This window comes from Salmo salar, unplaced genomic scaffold (assembly GCF_905237065.1).
Source record: "Salmo salar unplaced genomic scaffold, Ssal_v3.1, whole genome shotgun sequence".
NCBI classification, from domain to species: Eukaryota; Metazoa; Chordata; class Actinopteri; order Salmoniformes; family Salmonidae; genus Salmo; species Salmo salar.
This window is the reverse complement of record NW_025548666.1, coordinates 52,501-74,336: the sequence shown is the minus strand read 5'-3', so window position 1 is coordinate 74,336 and position 21,836 is coordinate 52,501. Positions and strand designations below refer to the sequence as shown.

General features: G+C 47.9%; 1 protein-coding gene across 1 annotated transcript in view; it reads right to left on the bottom strand.

Annotated features, from left to right (window-relative positions):
* prss12 (serine protease 12) overlaps positions 1-21,836 on the bottom strand; it is a 111,553-nt gene that overhangs the window by 62,545 nt on the left and 27,172 nt on the right. Inside the window, exon 6 of the mRNA XM_045712643.1 lies at positions 7,412-7,553. Within this exon, the coding sequence (XP_045568599.1) occupies positions 7,412-7,553 (142 nt within the window). The remainder of the gene's footprint in view (positions 1-7,411; positions 7,554-21,836) is intronic.

The following is a 21,836-nucleotide window of genomic DNA, read 5'->3' as shown; positions in this document are numbered from 1 at the left end:
ACTAAACACTCCTCACCAACACCACTAAACACTCCTCACCAACACCACTAAACACTCCTCACCAACACCACTAAACACTCCTCACCAACACCACTAAACACTCCTCACCAACACCACTAAACACTCCTCACCAACACCACTAAACACTCCTCACCAACACCACTAAACACTCCTCACCAACACCACTAAACACTCCTCACCAACACCACTAAACACTCCTCACCAACACCACTAAACACTCCTCACCAACACCACTAAACACTCCTCACCAACACCACTAAACACTCCTCACCAACACCACTAAACACTCCTCACCAACACCACTAAACACTCCTCACCAACACTACTAAACACTCTCACCAACACCACTAAACACTCCTCACCAACACCACTAAACACTTCCTCACCAACACCACTAAACACTCCTCACCAACACCACTAAACACTCCTCACCAACACCACTAAACACTCCTCACCAACACCACTAAACACTCCTCACCAACACCACTAAACACTCCTCACCAACACCACTAAACACTCCTCACCAACACCACTAAACACTCCTCACCAACACCACTAAACACTCCTCACCAACACCACTAAACACTCCTCACCAACACCACTAAACACTCCTCACCAACACCACTAAACACTCCTCACCAACACCACTAAACACTCCCTCACCAACACCACTAAACACTCCTCACCAACACCACTAAACACTCCTCACCAACACCACTAAACACTCCTCACCAACACCACTAAACACTCCTCACCAACACCACTAAACACTCCTCACCAACACCACTAAACACTCCTCACCAACACCACTAAACACTCCTCACCAACACCACTAAACACTCCTCACCAACACCACTAAACACTCCTCACCAACACCACTAAACACTCCTCACCAACACCACTAAACACTCTCACCAACACCACTAAACACTCCTCACCAACACCACTAAACACTCCTCACCAACACCACTAAACACTCCTCACCAACACCACTAAACACTCCTCACCAACACCACTAAACACTCCTCACCAACACCACTAAACACTCCTCACCAACACCACTAAACACTCCTCACCAACACCACTAAACACTCCTCACCAACACCACTAAACACTCCTCACCAACACCACTAAACACTCCTCACCAACACCACTAAACACTCCTCACCAACACCACTAAACACTCCTCACCAACACCACTAAACACTCCTCACCAACACCACTAAACACTCCTCACCAACACCACTAAACACTCCTCACCAACACCACTAAACACTCCTCACCAACACCACTAAACACTCCTCACCAACACCACTAAACACTCCTCACCAACACCACTAAACACTCCTCACCAACACCACTAAACACTCCTCACCAACACCACTAAACACTCCTCACCAACACCACTAAACACTCTCACCAACACCACTAAACACTCCTCACCAACACCACTAAACACTCTCACCAACACCACTAAACACTCCTCACCAACACCACTAAACACTCCTCACCAACACCACTAAACACTCCTCACCAACACCACTAAACACTCCTCACCAACACCACTAAACACTCCTCACCACTAAACACTCCTCACCAACACCACTAAACACTCCTCACCAACACCACTAAACACTCCTCACCAACACCACTAAACACTCCTCACCAACACCACTAAACACTCCTCACCAACACCACTAAACACTCCTCACCAACACCACTAAACACTCTCACCAACACCACTAAACACTCCTCACCAACACCACTAAACACTCCTCACCAACACCACTAAACACTCCTCACCAACACCACTAAACACTCCTCACCAACACCACTAAACACTCCTCACCAACACCACTAAACACTCCTCACCAACACCACTAAACACTCCTCACCAACACCACTAAACACTCCTCACCAACACCACTAAACACTCCTCACCAACACCACTAAACACTCCTCACCAACACCACTAAACACTCCTCACCAACACCACTAAACACTCCTCACCAACACCACTAAACACTCTCACCAACACCACTAAACACTCCTCACCAACACCACTAAACACTCTCACCAACACCACTAAACACTCCTCACCAACACCACTAAACACTCCTCACCAACACCACTAAACACTCCTCACCAACACCACTAAACACTCCTCACCAACACCACTAAACACTCCTCACCAACACCACTAAACACTCCTCACCAACACCACTAAACACTCCTCACCAACACCACTAAACACTCCTCACCAACACCACTAAACACTCCTCACCAACACCACTAAACACTCCTCACCAACACCACTAAACACTCCTCACCAACACCACTAAACACTCCTCACCAACACCACTAAACACTCCTCACCAACACCACTAAACACTCCTCACCAACACCACTAAACACTCCTCACCAACACCACTAAACACTCCTCACCAACACCACTAAACACTCCTCACCAACACCACTAAACACTCCTCACCAACACCACTAAACACTCCTCACCAACACCACTAAACACTCCTCACCACTAAACACTCCTCACCAACACCACTAAACACTCCTCACCAACACCACTAAACACTCCTCACCAACACCACTAAACACTCCTCACCAACACCACTAAACACTCCTCACCAACACCACTAAACACTCCTCACCACTAAACACTCCACCAACACCACTAAACACTCCTCACCAACACCACTAAACACTCCTCACCAACACCACTAAACACTCCTCACCAACACCACTAAACACTCCTCCAACACCACTAAACACTCCTCACCACACCACTAAACACTCCTCACCAACACCACTAAACACTCCTCACCAACACCACTAAACACTCCTCACCAACACCACTAAACACTCCTCACCAACACCACTAAACACTCCTCACCAACACCACTAAACACTCCTCACCAACACCACTAAACACTCCTCACCAACACCACTAAACACTCCTCACCAACACCACTAAACACTCCTCACCAACACCACTAAACACTCCTCACCAACACCACTAAACACTCCTCACCAACACCACTAAACACTCCTCACCAACACCACTAAACACTCCTCACCAACACCACTAAACACTCTCACCAACACCACTAAACACTCTCACCAACACCACTAAACACTCCTCACCAACACCACTAAACACTCCTCACCAACACCACTAAACACTCCTCACCAACACCACTAAACACTCCTCACCAACACCACTAAACACTCCTCACCAACACCACTAAACACTCCTCACCAACACCACTAAACACTCCTCACCAACACCACTAAACACTCCTCACCAACACCACTAAACACTCCTCACCAACACCACTAAACACTCCTCACCAACACCACTAAACACTCCTCACCAACACCACTAAACACTCCTCACCAACACCACTAAACACTCCTCACCAACACCACTAAACACTCCTCACCAACACCACTAAACACTCCTCACCAACACCACTAAACACTCCTCACCAACACCACTAAACACTCCTCACCAACACCACTAAACACTCCTCACCAACACCACTAAACACTCCTCACCAACACCACTAAACACTCCTCACCAACACCACTAAACACTCCTCACCAACACCACTAAACACTCTCACCAACACCACTAAACACTCCTCACCAACACCACTAAACACTCCTCACCAACACCACTAAACACTCCTCACCAACACCACTAAACACTCCTCACCAACACCACTAAACACTCCTCACCAACACCACTAAACACTCCTCACCAACACCACTAAACACTCCTCACCAACACCACTAAACACTCCTCACTAACACCACTAAACACTCCTCACCAACACCACTAAACACTCCTCACCAACACCACTAAACACTCCTCACCAACACCACTAAACACTCCTCACCAACACCACTAAACACTCCTCACCAACACCACTAAACACTCCTCACACACCACTAAACACTCCTCACCAACACCACTAAACACTCCTCACCAACACCACTAAACACTCCTCACCAACACCACTAAACACTCCTCACCAACACCACTAAACACTCCTCACCAACACCACTAAACACTCCTCACCAACACCACTAAACACTCCTCACCAACACCACTAAACACTCCTCACCAACACCACTAAACACTCCTCACCACTAAACACTCCTCACCACTAAACACTCCTCACCAACACCACTAAACACTCCTCACCAACACCACTAAACACTCCTCACCAACACCACTAAACACTCCTCACCAACACCACTAAACACTCCTCACCAACACCACTAAACACTCCTCACCAACACCACTAAACACTCCTCACCAACACCACTAAACACTCCTCACCAACACCACTAAACACTCCTCACCAACACCACTAAACACTCCTCACCAACACCACTAAACACTCCTCACCAACACCACTAAACACTCCTCACCAACACCACTAAACACTCCTCACCAACACCACTAAACACTCCTCACCAACACCACTAAACACTCCTCACCAACACCACTAAACACTCCTCACCAACACCACTAAACACTCCTCACCAACACCACTAAACACTCCTCACCAACACCACTAAACACTCCTCACCAACACCACTAAACACTCCTCACCACTAAACACTCCTCACCAACACCACTAAACACTCCTCACCAACACCACTAAACACTCCTCACCAACACCACTAAACACTCCTCACCAGCACCACTAAACACTCCTCACCAACACCACTAAACACTCCTCACCAACACCACTAAACACTCCTCACCAACACCACTAAACACTCCTCACCAACACCACTAAACACTCCTCACCAACACCACTAAACACTCCTCACCAACACCACTAAACACTCCTCACCCACTAAACACTCACCAACACCACTAAACACTCCTCACCAACACCACTAAACACTCCTCACCAACACCACTAAACACTCCTCACCAACACCACTAAACACTCCTCACCACTAAACACTCCTCACCACTCCTCACCTCCTCAACACCACTAAACACTCCTCACCCCTCCTCACCCTCCTCAACACTCCTCACCACTCCTCAACACTCCTCACCCTCCTCAACACTCCTCAACACTCTTCACCCCTCCTCACCCCTCCTCACCCCTCCTCACCCCTCCTCAACACTCCTCGACACTCCTCAACACTCCTCAACACTCCTCACCCCTCCTCAACACTCCTCACCCCTCCTCAACACTCCTCACCCCTCCTCACCACTCCTCACCCCCTCCTCACCCCTCCTCACCTCCTGCTTACTGGAGTCAGTTTCAGCCTCAAAGTGGAGGAGAGTATAATAAACACCGACTCACCTTCCAGAATGTTCCAGAGCTTATGAATGTGTTTTATAATGATTTAACGTGTGTGTGTGTGTGTGTGTGTGTGTGTGTGTATGCTGACAGAGTGTGTGTGTTGGGTGAGAGTGTGTGGGGGAGTATGTGTGAGTGATTGGAAGTGTGGGGGTGTGTGTGTGTGTGGGTGTGTGTGTGTGTAGGCAGCCAGGGTGGGGATGAGGGGAGAGATAGGGGGAGAGATTGGGGGGAGAGATAGGGGGGAGAGAGATTGGAAGGCAGCCAGGGTGGGGATGAAGGGGAGAGATAGGGGGGAGAGAGATTGGGGGGAGAGATAGGGGGAGAGAGATTGGAAGGCAGCCAGGGTGGGGATGAAGGGGGAGAGATAGGGGGGAGAGATTGGGGGGAGAGATAGGGGGAGAGAGATTGGAAGGCAGCCAGGGTGGGGATGAAGGGGAGAGATAGGGGGAGAGAGATTGGGGGAGAGATAGAGGAGAGAGATTGGAAGGCAGCCAGGGTGGGGATGAAGGGGAGAGAGGATAGGGGGAGAGAGATTGGGGGAGAGGCAGAAAATAAATTCAATGTGGAGTGAGTCCTGTTACTATAGAAACACTCTGGTCAATGTGGAGTGAGTCCTGTTACTATAGAAACACTCTGGTCAATGTGGAGTGAGTCCTGTTACTATAGAAACACTCTGGTCAATGTGGAGTGAGTCCTGTTACTATAGAAACACTCTGGTCAATGTGGAGTGAGTCCCGTTACTATAGAAACACTCTGGTCCATGTGGAGTGAGTCCCGTTACTATAGAAACACTCTGGTCCATGTGGAGTGAGTCCCGTTACTATAGAAACACTCTGGTCCATGTGGAGTGAGTCCCGTTACTATAGAAACACTCAGGTCAATGTGGAGTGAGTCCCGTTACTATAGAAACACTCTGGTCAATGTGGAGTGAGTCCCGTTACTATAGAAACACTCTGGTCAATGTGGAGTGAGTCCTGTTACTATAGAAACACTCTGGTCAATGTGGAGTGAGTCCCGTTACTATAGAAACACTCTGGTCAATGTGGAGTGAGTCCTGTTACTATAGAAACACTCTGGTCAATGTGGAGTGAGTCCCGTTACTATAGAAACACTCTGGTCAATGTGGAGTGAGTCCCGTTACTATAGAAACACTCTGGTCAATGTGGAGTGAGTCCCGTTACTATAGCTGGTCAATGTGGAGTGAGTCCCGTTACTATAGAAACACTCTGGTGAATGTGGAGTGAGTCCCGTTACTATAGAAACACTCTGGTGAGTCACAGTGTAGAAACACTTAACATAGAGTTAGATAGACAGCTTTATTAAACGTTAGTTCTTAACATAGAGTTAGATAGACAGCTTTTTTAAAACAGTAGTCCTTTCACCATCCAGACTAAGTAAGTAACTTCTACTCTCACTAATATATTCCACATTGACTATCGTGTTTTACTACTAGTCTTTCACTGCCACTCACAAAGACACGCAGAGAGAGAGGAGAGGAAGGAGAGGGGAGGAAAAACAGGTGATGCTTCAGAGAGAGAGGGAGAGAGAGGGAAGGGAGAGAGAGGGAAGGGAGAGAGAGGGAAGGGAGAGAGAGGGAAGGGAGAGAGAGGGAAGGGAGAGAGAGGGAAGGGAGAGAGAGAGAGAGAGGGAGAGAGAGAGAGGGAAGGGGACAGAGTGAGAGAGAGAGAAGGGGAGAAAGAGAGAGGGAAGGGGACAGAGTGAGAGAGAGAGAAGGGGGGAGAAAGAGAGAGGGAAGGGGACAGAGTGAGAGAGAGAGTGAGAGAAGGGGGGAGAAAGAGAGAGGGAAGGGGACAGAGTGAGAGAGAGAGTGAGAGAAGGGGGGAGAAAGAGAGAGGGAAGGGGACAGAGTGAGAGAGAGAGAAGGGGGGAGAAAGAGAGAGGAAAGGGGACAGAGTGAGAGAGAGAGTGAGTGGGTCAACAGCACTGTCAAAGGTCAAAGGTGAGATTCAGCTGTCTATACACACACACACACACACACACACACACACACACACACACACAGTAGTGTTACAGACCTGTATCCCAGCTGTCGACACACCACCTCTGCGTTTACGTCTGTCCATCCATCGTCACACACCGTCCCCCATTCCCCCTGGAGGTACAACTCTACTCTCCCTTCCTTAACGCTCTCCCCTCCTACCAGCCTCACCGGGACACCTGCAACACACATACAGAGGGGAGGGAGGCAGGGAAGGGAGGGGGGAGGGAGGGAGGGAGGGAGGAGGAGGAGGGAGGGAGGGAGGGAGGGAGGGAGGGAGGAGGGAGGGAGGGAGGAGAACATCAGAAAATACAGTTAGCTACAAATAACATTCTACATAACACCCAACTCTCTCTCTCTCCCCATGTCTCTCTCTGTCTCTCTCCCTCCCTCTCCCCTCTCCCTCCCTCTCTCCTCCCTCTCTTCCTCCCTCTCCCCCTCTCTCTCCCTCTCTCCCTCCCTCTCTCTCCCTCTCTCCCTCCCTCTCCCCCTCTCTCTCTCCTCCTCTCCCTCCCTCTCCCTCTCCCTGTCCCTCCCTCTCCCTCTCCCCCTCTCCCTCCCTCCCTCTCTCTCCCTCTCCTCTCCCCTCTCCCTCCTCTCTCTCCCTCTCTCTCTCTCTCTCCCCTCTCTCTCTCCTCCTCTCCCTCCCTCTCCCTCCCTCCCTCTCCCCCTCCCTCTCCCTCTCTCCCTCTCCCCCTCTCCCTCCCTCTCTCTCCCTCTCCCTCCCTCTCTCTCTCTCTCCCTCTCTCCCTCCCTCTCCCCCTCTCTCTCCCTCTCTCTCCCTCTCCCTCTCCCCCTCTCCCTCCCTCTCTCTCCTCCCTCCCTCTCTCTCCTCTCCCTCTCCCTCTCCCTCCCTCTCTCTCCCTCCCTCCCTCTCTCTCCCTCTCCCTCTCCCCTCTCCCTCCATCTCTCTCCCTCTCTCTCTCTCTCTCCCCCTCTCTCTACCCTCCTCTCCCTCCCTCTCCCTCCCTCCCTCTCCCCCTCCCTCTCCCTCTCTCCCTCTCCCCCTCTCCCTCCCTCTCTCTCCCTCTCCTCCCTCTCTCTCTCTCCCTCTCTCCCTCCCTCTCCCCTCTCTCTCCCTCTCTCTCCCTCTCCCTCTCCCCCTCTCCCTCCCTCTCTCTCCCTCCCTCCCTCTCTCTCCCTCTCCCTCTCCCCTCTCCCTCCCTCTCTCTCCCTCCTCCCTCTCTCTCCCTCTCCCTCTCCCCTCTCCCTCCCTCTCTCTCCCTCCCTCCCTCTCTCTCCCTCTCCCTCTCTCCCTCCCTCTCCCTCTCTCTCTCTCCTCTCTCTCTCCCCTCTCTCCCTCTCCTCTCCCCTCTCCTCCCTCTCCTCCCTCTCCCTCCCTCCCTCTCCCCCTCCCTCTCCTCTCTCCCTCTCCCCTCTCCCTCCCTCTCTCTCCCTCCCTCTCTCTCTCTCTCTCCTCTCCCTCCCTCTCCCCCTCTCTCTCCCTCTCTCTCCCTCTCCCTCTCCCCTCTCCCTCCCTCTCTCTCCCTCCCTCCCTCTCTCTCCCTCTCCCTCTCCCCTCTCCTCCCTCTCTCTCCCCTCCCTCTCTCTCCCTCTCCCTCTCCCCCTCTCCCTCCCTCTCTCTCCCCTCCTCCCTCTCTCTCCCTCTCCCTCTCCCCCTCTCCCTCCCTCTCCCTCCCTCTCTCTCCCTCTCTCTCTCTCTCTCCCTCTCCTCCCTCTCCCCCTCTCTCTCCCTCTCTCTCCTCTCCCTCTCCCCCTCTCCCTCCCTCTCTCTCCCTCCCTCCCTCTCTCTCCCTCTCCCTCTCCCCCTCTCCCTCCCTCTCCCTCTCTCTCTCCCCCTCTCTCTCCCTCTCCCTCTCCCCCTCTCCCTCCCTCTCTCTCTCTCTCCTCTCTCTCTCTCTCCATGTCTCTAATCTAATCTGTCAGAACTGTTTAACAGATCATCACTACTCTACACACACACACACACACACACACACACACACACACACACACACACACACACACACACACACACACACACACACACACACACACACACACACACACACACACACACAGACACACACACACCCTACTTGGCAATGACCTCATACCTCTATTGCAATGGGGAATGGTTTGACTGCGACACCTCTGACTATTTCAGTCAATGGTGTTACAGTCAAACCATTCCCCATGTCTCTCAGTCAAACCTCTCATTAAAAGGGTTTTCAGCGCCAGAAAGACATCATTACCCCTATAGACCAGATAGAGACATCATTACCCCCCTATAGACCAGATAGAGACATCATTAACCCCCTATAGACCAGATAGAGACATCATTACCCCCCTATAGACCAGATAGAGACATCATTACCCCCCTATAGACCAGATAGAGACATCATTACCCCCCTATAGACCAGATAGAGACATCATTACCCCCCTATAGACATCATTACCCCCCTATAGACCAGATAGAGACATCATTACCCCCCTATAGACCAGATAGAGACATCATTACCCCCCTATAGACCAGATAGAGACATCATTACCCCCCTATAGACCAGATAGAGACATCATTACCCCTATAGACCAGATAGAGACATCATTACCCCCCCTATAGACCAGATAGAGACATCATTACCCCCCTATAGACATCATTACCCCCCTATAGACCAGATAGAGACATCATTACCCCCCTATAGACCAGATAGAGACATCATTACCCCCCTATAGACCAGATAGAGACATCATTACCCCCCCTATAGACCAGATAGAGACATCATTACCCCCCCCTATAGACCAGATAGAGACATCATTATCCCCCCATAGACCAGATAGAGACATCATTACCCCCCTATAGACCAGATAGAGACATCATTACCCCCCTATAGACCAGATAGAGACATCATTACCCCCCTATAGACCAGATAGAGACATCATTACCCCCCTATAGACCAGATAGAGACATCATTACCCCCCCTATAGACCAGATAGAGACATCATTACCCCCCTATAGACATCATTACCCCCCTATAGACCAGATAGAGACATCATTACCCCCCCTATAGACCAGATAGAGACATCATTACCCCCCTATAGACATCATTACCCCCCTATAGACCAGATAGAGACATCATTACCCCCCTATAGACCAGATAGAGACATCATTACCCCCCTATAGACCAGATAGAGACATCTTTACCCCCCCTATAGACCAGATAGAGACATCATTACCCCTATAGACCAGATAGAGACATCATTACCCCCCCTATAGACCAGATAGAGACATCATTATCCCCCCATAGACCAGATAGAGACATCATTACCCCCCCTATAGACCAGATAGAGACATCATTACCCCCCTATAGACCAGATAGAGACATCATTACCCCCCTATAGACCAGATAGAGACATCATTACCCCCCTATAGACCAGATAGAGACATCATTACCCCCCTATAGACCAGATAGAGACATCATTACCCCCCCTATAGACATCATTACCCCCTATAGACCAGATAGAGACATCATTACCCCCCTATAGACCAGATAGAGACATCATTACCCCCCTATAGACCAGATAGAGACATCATTACCCCCCCTATAGACACGATAGAGACATCATTACCCCTATAGACCAGATAGAGACATCATTACCCCCCCTATAGACCAGATAGAGACATCATTACCCCCCCTATAGACATCATTACCCCCCTATAGACCAGATAGAGACATCATTACCCCCCTATAGACCAGATAGAGACATCTTTACCCCCCTATAGACCAGATAGAGACATCATTACCCCCCCTATAGACCAGATAGAGACATCATTACCCCTATAGACCAGATAGAGACATCATTACCCCCCCTATAGACCAGATAGAGACATCATTATCCCCCCATAGACCAGATAGAGACATCATTACCCCCCCTATAGACCAGATAGAGACATCATTACCCCCCTATAGACCAGATAGAGACATCATTACCCCCCTATAGACCAGATAGAGACATCATTACCCCCCTATAGACCAGATAGAGACATCATTACCCCCCTATAGACCAGATAGAGACATCATTACCCCCTATAGACATCATTACCCCCTATAGACCAGATAGAGACATCATTACCCCCCCTATAGACCAGAGAGAGACATCATTACCCCCCTATAGACATCATTACCCCCCCTATAGACCAGATAGAGACATCATTACCCCCCTATAGACCAGATAGAGACATCATTACCCCCCCCCTATAGACCAGATAGAGACATCATTAACCCCCCTATAGACCAGATAGAGACATCATTACCCCCCTATAGACCAGATAGAGACATCATTACCCCCCCTATAGACCAGATAGAGACATCATTACCCCCCTATAGACCAGATAGAGACATCATTACCCCCCTATAGACCAGATAGAGACATCATTACCCCCCTATAGACCAGATAGAGACATCATTACCCCCCCTATAGACCAGATAGAGACATCATTACCCCCCTATAGACCAGATAGAGACATCATTACCCCCCCTATAGACCAGATAGAGACATCATTACCCCCTATAGACCAGATAGAGACATCATTACCCCCTATAGACCAGATAGAGACATCATTACCCCCCTATAGACATCATTACCCCCCTATAGACCAGATAGAGACATCATTACCCCCCTATAGACCAGATAGAGACATCATTACCCCCCTATAGACATCATTACCCCCCTATAGACCAGATAGAGACATCATTACCCCCCTATAGACCAGATAGAGACATCATTACCCCCCTATAGACCAGATAGAGACATCATTACCCCCCTATAGACCAGATAGAGACATCATTACCCCCCCTATAGACCAGATAGAGACATCATTACCCCCCCTATAGCCCAGATAGAGACATCATTACCCCTATAGACCAGATAGAGACATCATTACCCCCCCTATAGACCAGATAGAGACATCATTACCCCCCCTATAGACCAGATAGAGACATCATTACCCCCCCCTATAGACCAGATAGAGACATCATTACCCCCCCTATAGACCAGATAGAGACATCATTACCCCTATAGACCAGATAGAGACATCATTACCCCCTATAGACCAGATAGAGACATCATTACCCCCCTATAGACCAGATAGAGACATCATTACCCCCTATAGACCAGATAGAGACATCATTACCCCCCCCTATAGACATCATTACCCCCCTATAGACCAGATAGAGACATCATTACCCCCCTATAGACCAGATAGAGACATCATTACCCCCCCTATAGACCAGATAGAGACATCATTACCCCCCTATAGACCAGACAGAGACATCATTACCCCCCTATAGACATCATTACCCCCCTATAGACCAGATAGAGACATCATTACCCCCCTATAGACCAGATAGAGACATCATTACCCCCTATAGACCAGATAGAGACATCATTACCCCCCTATAGACCAGATAGAGACATCATTACCCCCCTATAGACATCATTACCCCCCTATAGACCAGATAGAGACATCATTACCCCCCTATAGACCAGATAGAGACATCATTACCCCCCTATAGACCAGATAGAGACATCATTACCCCCCTATAGACCAGATAGAGACATCATTACCCCCTATAGACCAGATAGAGACATCATTACCCCCCCCATAGACCAGATAGAGACATCATTACCCCCCATAGACCAGATAGAGACATCATTACCCCCCTATAGACCAGATAGAGACATCATTACCCCCCTATAGACCAGATAGAGACATCATTACCCCCCTATAGACCAGATAGAGACATCATTACCCCCCTATAGACCAGATAGAGACATCATTACCCCCCTATAGACCAGATAGAGACATCATTACCCCCTATAGACATCATTACCCCCCTATAGACCAGATAGAGACATCATTACCCCCCCTATAGACCAGATAGAGACATCATTACCCCCCTATAGACCAGATAGAGACATCATTACCCCCCTATAGACATCATTACCCCCCTATAGACCAGATAGAGACATCATTACCCCCCCTATAGACCAGATAGAGACATCATTACCCCCCTATAGACATCATTACCCCCCCTATAGACCAGATAGAGACATCATTACCCCCCTATAGACCAGATAGAGACATCATTACCCCCCTATAGACCAGATAGAGACATCATTACCCCCCCTATAGACCAGATAGAGACATCTATTACCCCCTATAGACCAGATAGAGACATCATTACCCCCCTATAGACCAGACAGAGACATCATTACCCCCCCTATAGACCAGATAGAGACATCATTACCCCCATATAGACCAGATAGAGACATCATTACCCCCCTATAGACCAGATAGAGACATCATTACCCCCCTATAGACCAGATAGAGACATCATTACCCCCCCTATAGACCAGATAGAGACATCATTATCCCCCCATAGACCAGACAGAGACATCATTACCCCCCTATAGACCAGATAGAGACATCATTACCCCCCCTATAGACCAGATAGAGACATCATTACCCCCCTATAGACCAGATAGAGACATCATTACCCCCCTATAGACCAGATAGAGACATCATTACCCCCCTATAGACCAGATAGAGACATCATTACCCCCTATAGACATCATTACCACCCTATAGACCAGATAGAGACATCATTACCCCCCCTATAGACCAGATAGAGACATCATTACCCCCCTATAGACATCATTACCCCCCCTATAGACCAGATAGAGACATCATTACCCCCTATAGACCAGATAGAGACATCATTACCCCCCCTATAGACCAGATAGAGACATCATTACCCCCCTATAGACCAGATAGAGACATTTATAACCCCCCTATAGACCAGATAGAGACATCATTACCCCCTATAGACCAGATAGAGACATCATTACCCCCCCTATAGACCAGATAGAGACATCATTACCCCCCTATAGACCAGATAGAGACATCATTACCCCCCCTATAGACCAGATAGAGACATCATTACCCCCTATAGACCAGATAGAGACATCATTACCCCCCCTATAGACCAGATAGAGACATCATTACCCCCCTATAGACCAGATAGAGACATCATTACCCCCCTATAGACCAGATAGAGACATCATTACCCCCTATAGACCAGATAGAGACATCATTACCCCCTATAGACCAGATAGAGACATCATTACCCCCCCTATAGACCAGATAGAGACATCATTACCCCCTATAGACCAGATAGAGACATCATTACCCCCTATAGACCAGATAGAGACATCATTACCCCCCTATAGACCAGATAGAGACATCATTACCCCCCTATAGACATCATTACCCCCCTATAGACCAGATAGAGACATCATTACCCCCCTATAGACCAGATAGAGACATCATTACCCCCTATAGACCAGATAGAGACATCATTACCCCCCTATAGACATCATTACCCCCTATAGACCAGATAGAGACGTCATTACCCCCTATAGACCAGATAGAGACATCATTACCCCCCTATAGACCAGATAGAGACATCATTACCCCCCCTATAGACCAGATAGAGACATCATTACCCCCCTATAGACCAGATAGAGACATCATTACCCCCCTATAGACCAGATAGAGACATCATTACCCCCCTATAGACCAGATAGAGACATCATTACCCCCCCTATAGACCAGATAGCAACATTATTACCCCCTATAGACCAGATAGAGACATCATTACCCCCTATAGACCAGATAGAGACATCATTACCCCCCTATAGACCAGATAGAGACATCATTACCCCCCTATAGACATCATTACCCCCCTATAGACCAGATAGAGACATCATTACCCCCTACAGACCAGATAGAGACATCATTACCCCCCTTATAGACCAGATAGAGACATCATTACCCCCTATAGACCAGACAGAGACATCATTACCCCCCTATAGACCAGATAGAGACATCATTACCCCCCTATAGACCAGATAGAGACATCATTACCCCCCTATAGACCAGATAGAGACATCATTACCCCCCTATAGACCAGATAGAGACATCATTACCCCCCCTATAGACCAGATAGAGACATCATTACCCCCCTATAGACCAGATAGAGACATCATTACCCCCTATAGACCAGATAGAGACATCATTACCCCCTATAGACCAGATAGAGACATCATTACCCCCCCTATAGACCAGATAGAGACATCATTACCCCCCTATAGACCAGATAGAGACATCATTACCCCCCTATAGACCAGATAGAGACATCATTACCCCCCCCTATAGACCAGATAGAGACATCATTACCCCCCTATAGACCAGATAGAGACATCATTACCCCCCTATAGACCAGATAGAGACATCATTACCCCCTATAGACCAGATAGAGACATCATTACCCCCCTATAGACCAGATAGAGACATCATTACCCCCTATAGACATCATTACCCCCCTATAGACCAGATAGAGACATCATTACCCCCCTATAGACCAGATAGAGACATCATTACCCCCCTATAGACCAGATAGAGACATCATTACCCCCCTATAGACATCATTACCCCCCTATAGACCAGATAGAGACATCATTACCCCCCCTATAGACCAGATAGAGACATCATTACCCCCCTATAGACCAGATAGAGACATCATTACCCCCCCTATAGACCAGATAGAGACATCATTACCCCCCTATAGACCAGATAGAGACATCATTACCCCCCTATAGACCAGATAGAGACATCATTACCCCCTATAGACCAGATAGAGACATCATTACCCCCCCTATAGACCAGATAGAGACATCATTACCCCCCTATAGACATCATTACCCCCCCTATAGACCAGATAGAGACATCATTACCCCCCCTATAGACCAGATAGAGACATCATTACCCCCCTATAGACCAGATAGAGACATCATTAACCCCCCTATAGACCAGATAGAGACATCATTACCCCCTATAGACCAGATAGAGACATCATTACCCCCTATAGACATCATTACCCCCCTATAGACCAGATAGAGACATCATTACCCCCCTATAGACCAGATAGAGACATCATTACCCCCCTATAGACCAGATAGAGACATCATTACCCCCCTATAGACCAGATAGAACATCATTACCCCCCTATAGACCAGATAGAGACATCATTACCCCCCTATAGACCAGATAGAGACATCATTACCCCCCCTATAGACCAGATAGAGACATCATTACCCCCCTATAGACCAGATAGAGACATCATTACCCCCCTATAGACCAGATAGAGACATCATTACCCCCCCTATAGACCAGATAGAGACATCATTACCCCCCTATAGACCAGATAGAGACATCATTACCCCCCTATAGACCAGATAGAGACATCATTACCCCCCTATAGACATCATTACCCCCCTATAGACCAGATAGAGACATCATTACCCCCCTATAGACCAGATAGAGACATCATTACCCCCCCTATAGACCAGATAGAGACATCATTACCCCCCTATAGACCAGACAGAGACATCATTACCCCCCCTATAGACCAGACAGAGACATCATTACCCCCCTATAGACCAGATAGAGACATCATTACCCCCCTATAGACCAGATAGAGACATCATTACCCCCCCTATAGACCAGATAGAGACATCATTACCCCCCCCTATAGACCAGATAGAGACATCATTATCCCCCATAGACCAGATAGAGACATCATTACCCCCCCTATAGACCAGATAGAGACATCATTACCCCCCCTATAGACCAGATAGAGACATAATTACCCCCCTATAGACCAGATAGAGACATCATTACCCCCCCTATAGACCAGATAGAGACATCATTACCCCCCTATAGACCAGATAGAGACATCATTACCCCCCTATAGACATCATTACCCCCCTATAGACCAGATAGAGACATCATTACCCCCCTATAGACCAGATAGAGACATCATTACCCCCCTATAGACATCATTACCCCCCTATAGACCAGATAGAGACATCATTACCCCCCTATAGACCAGATAGAGACATCATTACCCCCCCTATAGACCAGATAGAGACATCATTACCCCCCTATAGACCAGATAGAGACATCTATACCCCCCTATAGACCAGATAGAGACATCATTACCCCCCTATAGACCAGATAGAGACATCATTACCCCCCTATAGACCAGATAGAGACATCATTACCCCCCCTATAGACCAGATAGAGACATCATTACCCCCTTATAGACCAGATAGAGACATCATTACCCCCCTATAGACCAGATAGAGACATCATTACCCCCCTATAGACCAGATAGAGACATCATTACCCCCCTATAGACCAGATAGAGACATCATTACCCCCCTATAGACCAGATAGAGACATCATTACCCCTATAGACCAGATAGAGACATCATTACCCCCTATAGACCAGATAGAGACATCATTACCCCCCTATAGACATCATTACCCCCCTATAGACCAGATAGAGACATCATTACCCCCCTATAGACCAGATAGAGACATCATTACCCCCCTATAGACCAGATAGAGACATCATTACCCCCCCTATAGACATCATTACCCCCTATAGACCAGATAGAGACATCATTACCCCCTATAGACCAGATAGAGACATCATTACCCCCCTATAGACCAGATAGAGACATCATTACCCCCCTATAGACCAGATAGAGACATCATTACCCCCCCCTATAGACCAGATAGAGACATCATTACCCCCTATAGACCAGATAGAGACATCATTACCCCCCTATAGACCAGATAGAGACATCATTACCCCCCTATAGACCAGATAGCAACATTATTACCCCCCTATAGACCAGATAGAGACATCATTACCCCCTATAGACCAGATAGAGACATCATTACCCCCCTATAGACCAGATAGAGACATCATTACCCCCCCTATAGACATCATTACCCCCCTATAGACCAGATAGAGACATCATTACCCCCTACAGACCAGATAGAGACATCATTACCCCCCTTATAGACCAGATAGAGACATCATTACCCCCCTATAGACCAGACAGAGACATCATTACCCCCCCCTATAGACCAGATAGAGACATAATTACCCCCCTATAGACCAGATAGAGACATCATTACCCCCCTATAGACCAGATAGAGACATCATTACCCCCCTATAGACCAGATAGAGACATCATTACCCCCCTATAGACCAGATAGAGACATCATTACCCCCCTATAGACCAGATAGAGACATCATTACCCCCCTATAGACCAGATAGAGACATCATTACCCCCCTATAGACCAGATAGAGACATCATTACCCCCCTATAGACCAGATAGAGACATCATTACCCCCCTATAGACCAGATAGAGACATCATTACCCCCTATAGACCAGATAGAGACATCATTACCCCCTATAGACATCATTACCCCCCTATAGACCAGATAGAGACATCATTACCCCCCTATAGACCAGATAGAGACATCATTACCCCCCTATAGACCAGATAGAGACATCATTACCCCCTATAGACCAGATAGAGACATCATTACCCCCTATAGACATCATTACCCCCCTATAGACCAGATAGAGACATCATTACCCCCCTATAGACCAGATAGAGACATCATTACCCCCCTATAGACCAGATAGAGACATCATTACCCCCTATAGACCAGATAGAGACATCATTACCCCCTATAGACCAGATAGAGACATCATTACCCCCTATAGACCAGATAGAGACATCATTACCCCCCTATAGACCAGATAGAGACATCATTACCCCCTATAGACCAGATAGAGACATCATTACCCCCCTATAGACCAGATAGAGACATCATTACCCCCCTATAGACCAGATAGAGACATCATTACCCCCCTATAGACATCATTACCCCCCTATAGACATCATTACCCCCCTATAGACCAGATAGAGACATCATTACCCCCCTATAGACCAGATAGAGACATCATTACCCCCCCTATAGACCAGATAGAGACATCATTACCCCCCTATAGACCAGATAGAGACATCATTACCCCCCTATAGACCAGATAGAGACATCATTACCCAACCTATAGACCAGATAGAGACATCATTACCCCCTATAGACCAGATAGAGACATCATTACCCCCTATAGACATCATTACCCCCCTATAGACCAGATAGAGACATCATTACCCCCCTATAGACCAGATAGAGACATCATTACCCCCCCTATAGACCAGATAGAGACATCATTACCCCCTATAGACCAGATAGAGACATCATTACCCCCTATAGACCAGATAGAGACATCATTACCCCCCCTATAGACCAGATAGAGACATCATTACCCCCCTATAGACCAGATAGAGACATCATTACCCCCTATAGACCAGATAGAGACATCATTACCCCCCTATAGACCAGATAGAGACATCATTACCCCCCTATAGACATCATTACCCCCCTATAGACCAGATAGAGACATCATTACCCCCCCTATAGACCAGATAGAGACATCATTACCCCCCTATAGACCAGATAGAGACATCATTACCCCCTATAGACATCATTACCCCCTATAGACCAGATAGAGACATCATTACCCCCCTATAGACCAGATAGAGACATCATTACCCCCCTATAGACCAGATAGAGACATCATTACCCCCCTATAGACCAGATAGAGACATCATTACCCCCCTATAGACCAGATAGAGACATCATTACCCCCCCTATAGACCAGATAGAGACATCATTACCCCCTATAGACCAGATAGAGACATCATTACCCCCCTATAGACCAGATAGAGACATCATTACCCCCTATAGACCAGATAGAGACATCATTACCCCCCTATAGACCAGATAGAGACATCATTACCCCCTATAGACCAGATAGAGACATCATTACCCCCCTATAGACCAGATAGAGACATCATTACCCCCCTATAGACCAGATAGAGACATCATTACCCCCCTATAGACCAGATAGAGACATCATTACCCCCCTATAGACCAGATAGAGACATCATTACCCCCCTATAGACCAGATAGAGACATCATTACCCCCTATAGACCAGATAGAGACATCATTACCCCCCTATAGACCAGATAGAGACATCATTACCCCCCTATAGACCAGATAGAGACATCATTACCCCCCTATAGACCAGATAGAGACATCATTACCCCCCTATAGACCAGATAGAGACATCATTACCCCCCTATAGACATCATTACCCCCCTATAGACCAGATAGAGACATCATTACCCCCCTATAGACCAGATAGAGACATCATTACCCCCCTATAGACATCATTACCCCCCTATAGACCAGATAGAGACATCATTACCCCCCCATAGACATCATTACCCCCAATAGACCAGATAGAGACATCATTACCCCCCTATAGACCAGATAGAGACATCATTACCCCCCCTATAGACCAGATAGAGACATCATTACCCCCCTATAGACCAGATAGAGACATCATTACCCCCCTATAGACATCATTACCCCCCTATAGACCAGATAGAGACATCATTACCCCCCTATAGACCAGATAGAGACATCATTACCCCCCTATAGACCAGATAGAGACATCATTACCCCCCTATAGACCAGATAGAGACATCATTACCCCCCTATAGACCAGATAGACATCATTACCCCAATAGACCAGATAGAGACATCATTACCCCCTATAGACCAGATAGAGACATCATTACCCCCTATAGACATCATTACCCCTATAGACCAGATAGAGACATCATTACCCCCCTATAGACCAGATAGAGACATCATTACCCCCCTTATAGACCAGATAGAGACATCATTACCCCCTTATAGACCAGATAGAGACATCATTACCCCCCTATAGACATCATTACCCCCCTATAGACCAGATAGAGACATCATTACCCCCCTATAGACCAGATAGAGACATCATTACCCCCCCTATAGACCAGATAGAGACATCATTACCCCCCCTATAGACCAGATAGAGACATCATTACCCCCTATAGACCAGATAGAGACATCATTACCCCCCTATAGACCAGATAGAGACATCATTACCCCCCTATAGACATCATTACCCCCCTATAGACATCATTACCCCCCTATAGACCAGATAGAGACATCATTACCCCCCCTATAGACCAGATAGAGACATCATTACCCCCCTTATAGACCAGATAGAGACATCATTACCCCCTATAGACCAGATAGAGACATCATTACCCCCCCTATAGACCAGATAGAGACATCATTAACCAACCTATAGACCAGATAGAGACATTTATTACCCCCCCTATAGACCAGATAGAGACATCATTACCCCCCTATAGACATCATTACCCCCCTATAGACCAGATAGAGACATCATTACCCCCTATAGACCAGATAGAGACATCATTACCCCCCCTATAGACCAGATAGAGACATCATTACCCCCTATAGACCAGATAGAGACATCATTACCCCCCCTATAGACCAGATAGAGACATCATTACCCCCCCTATAGACCAGATAGAGACATCATTA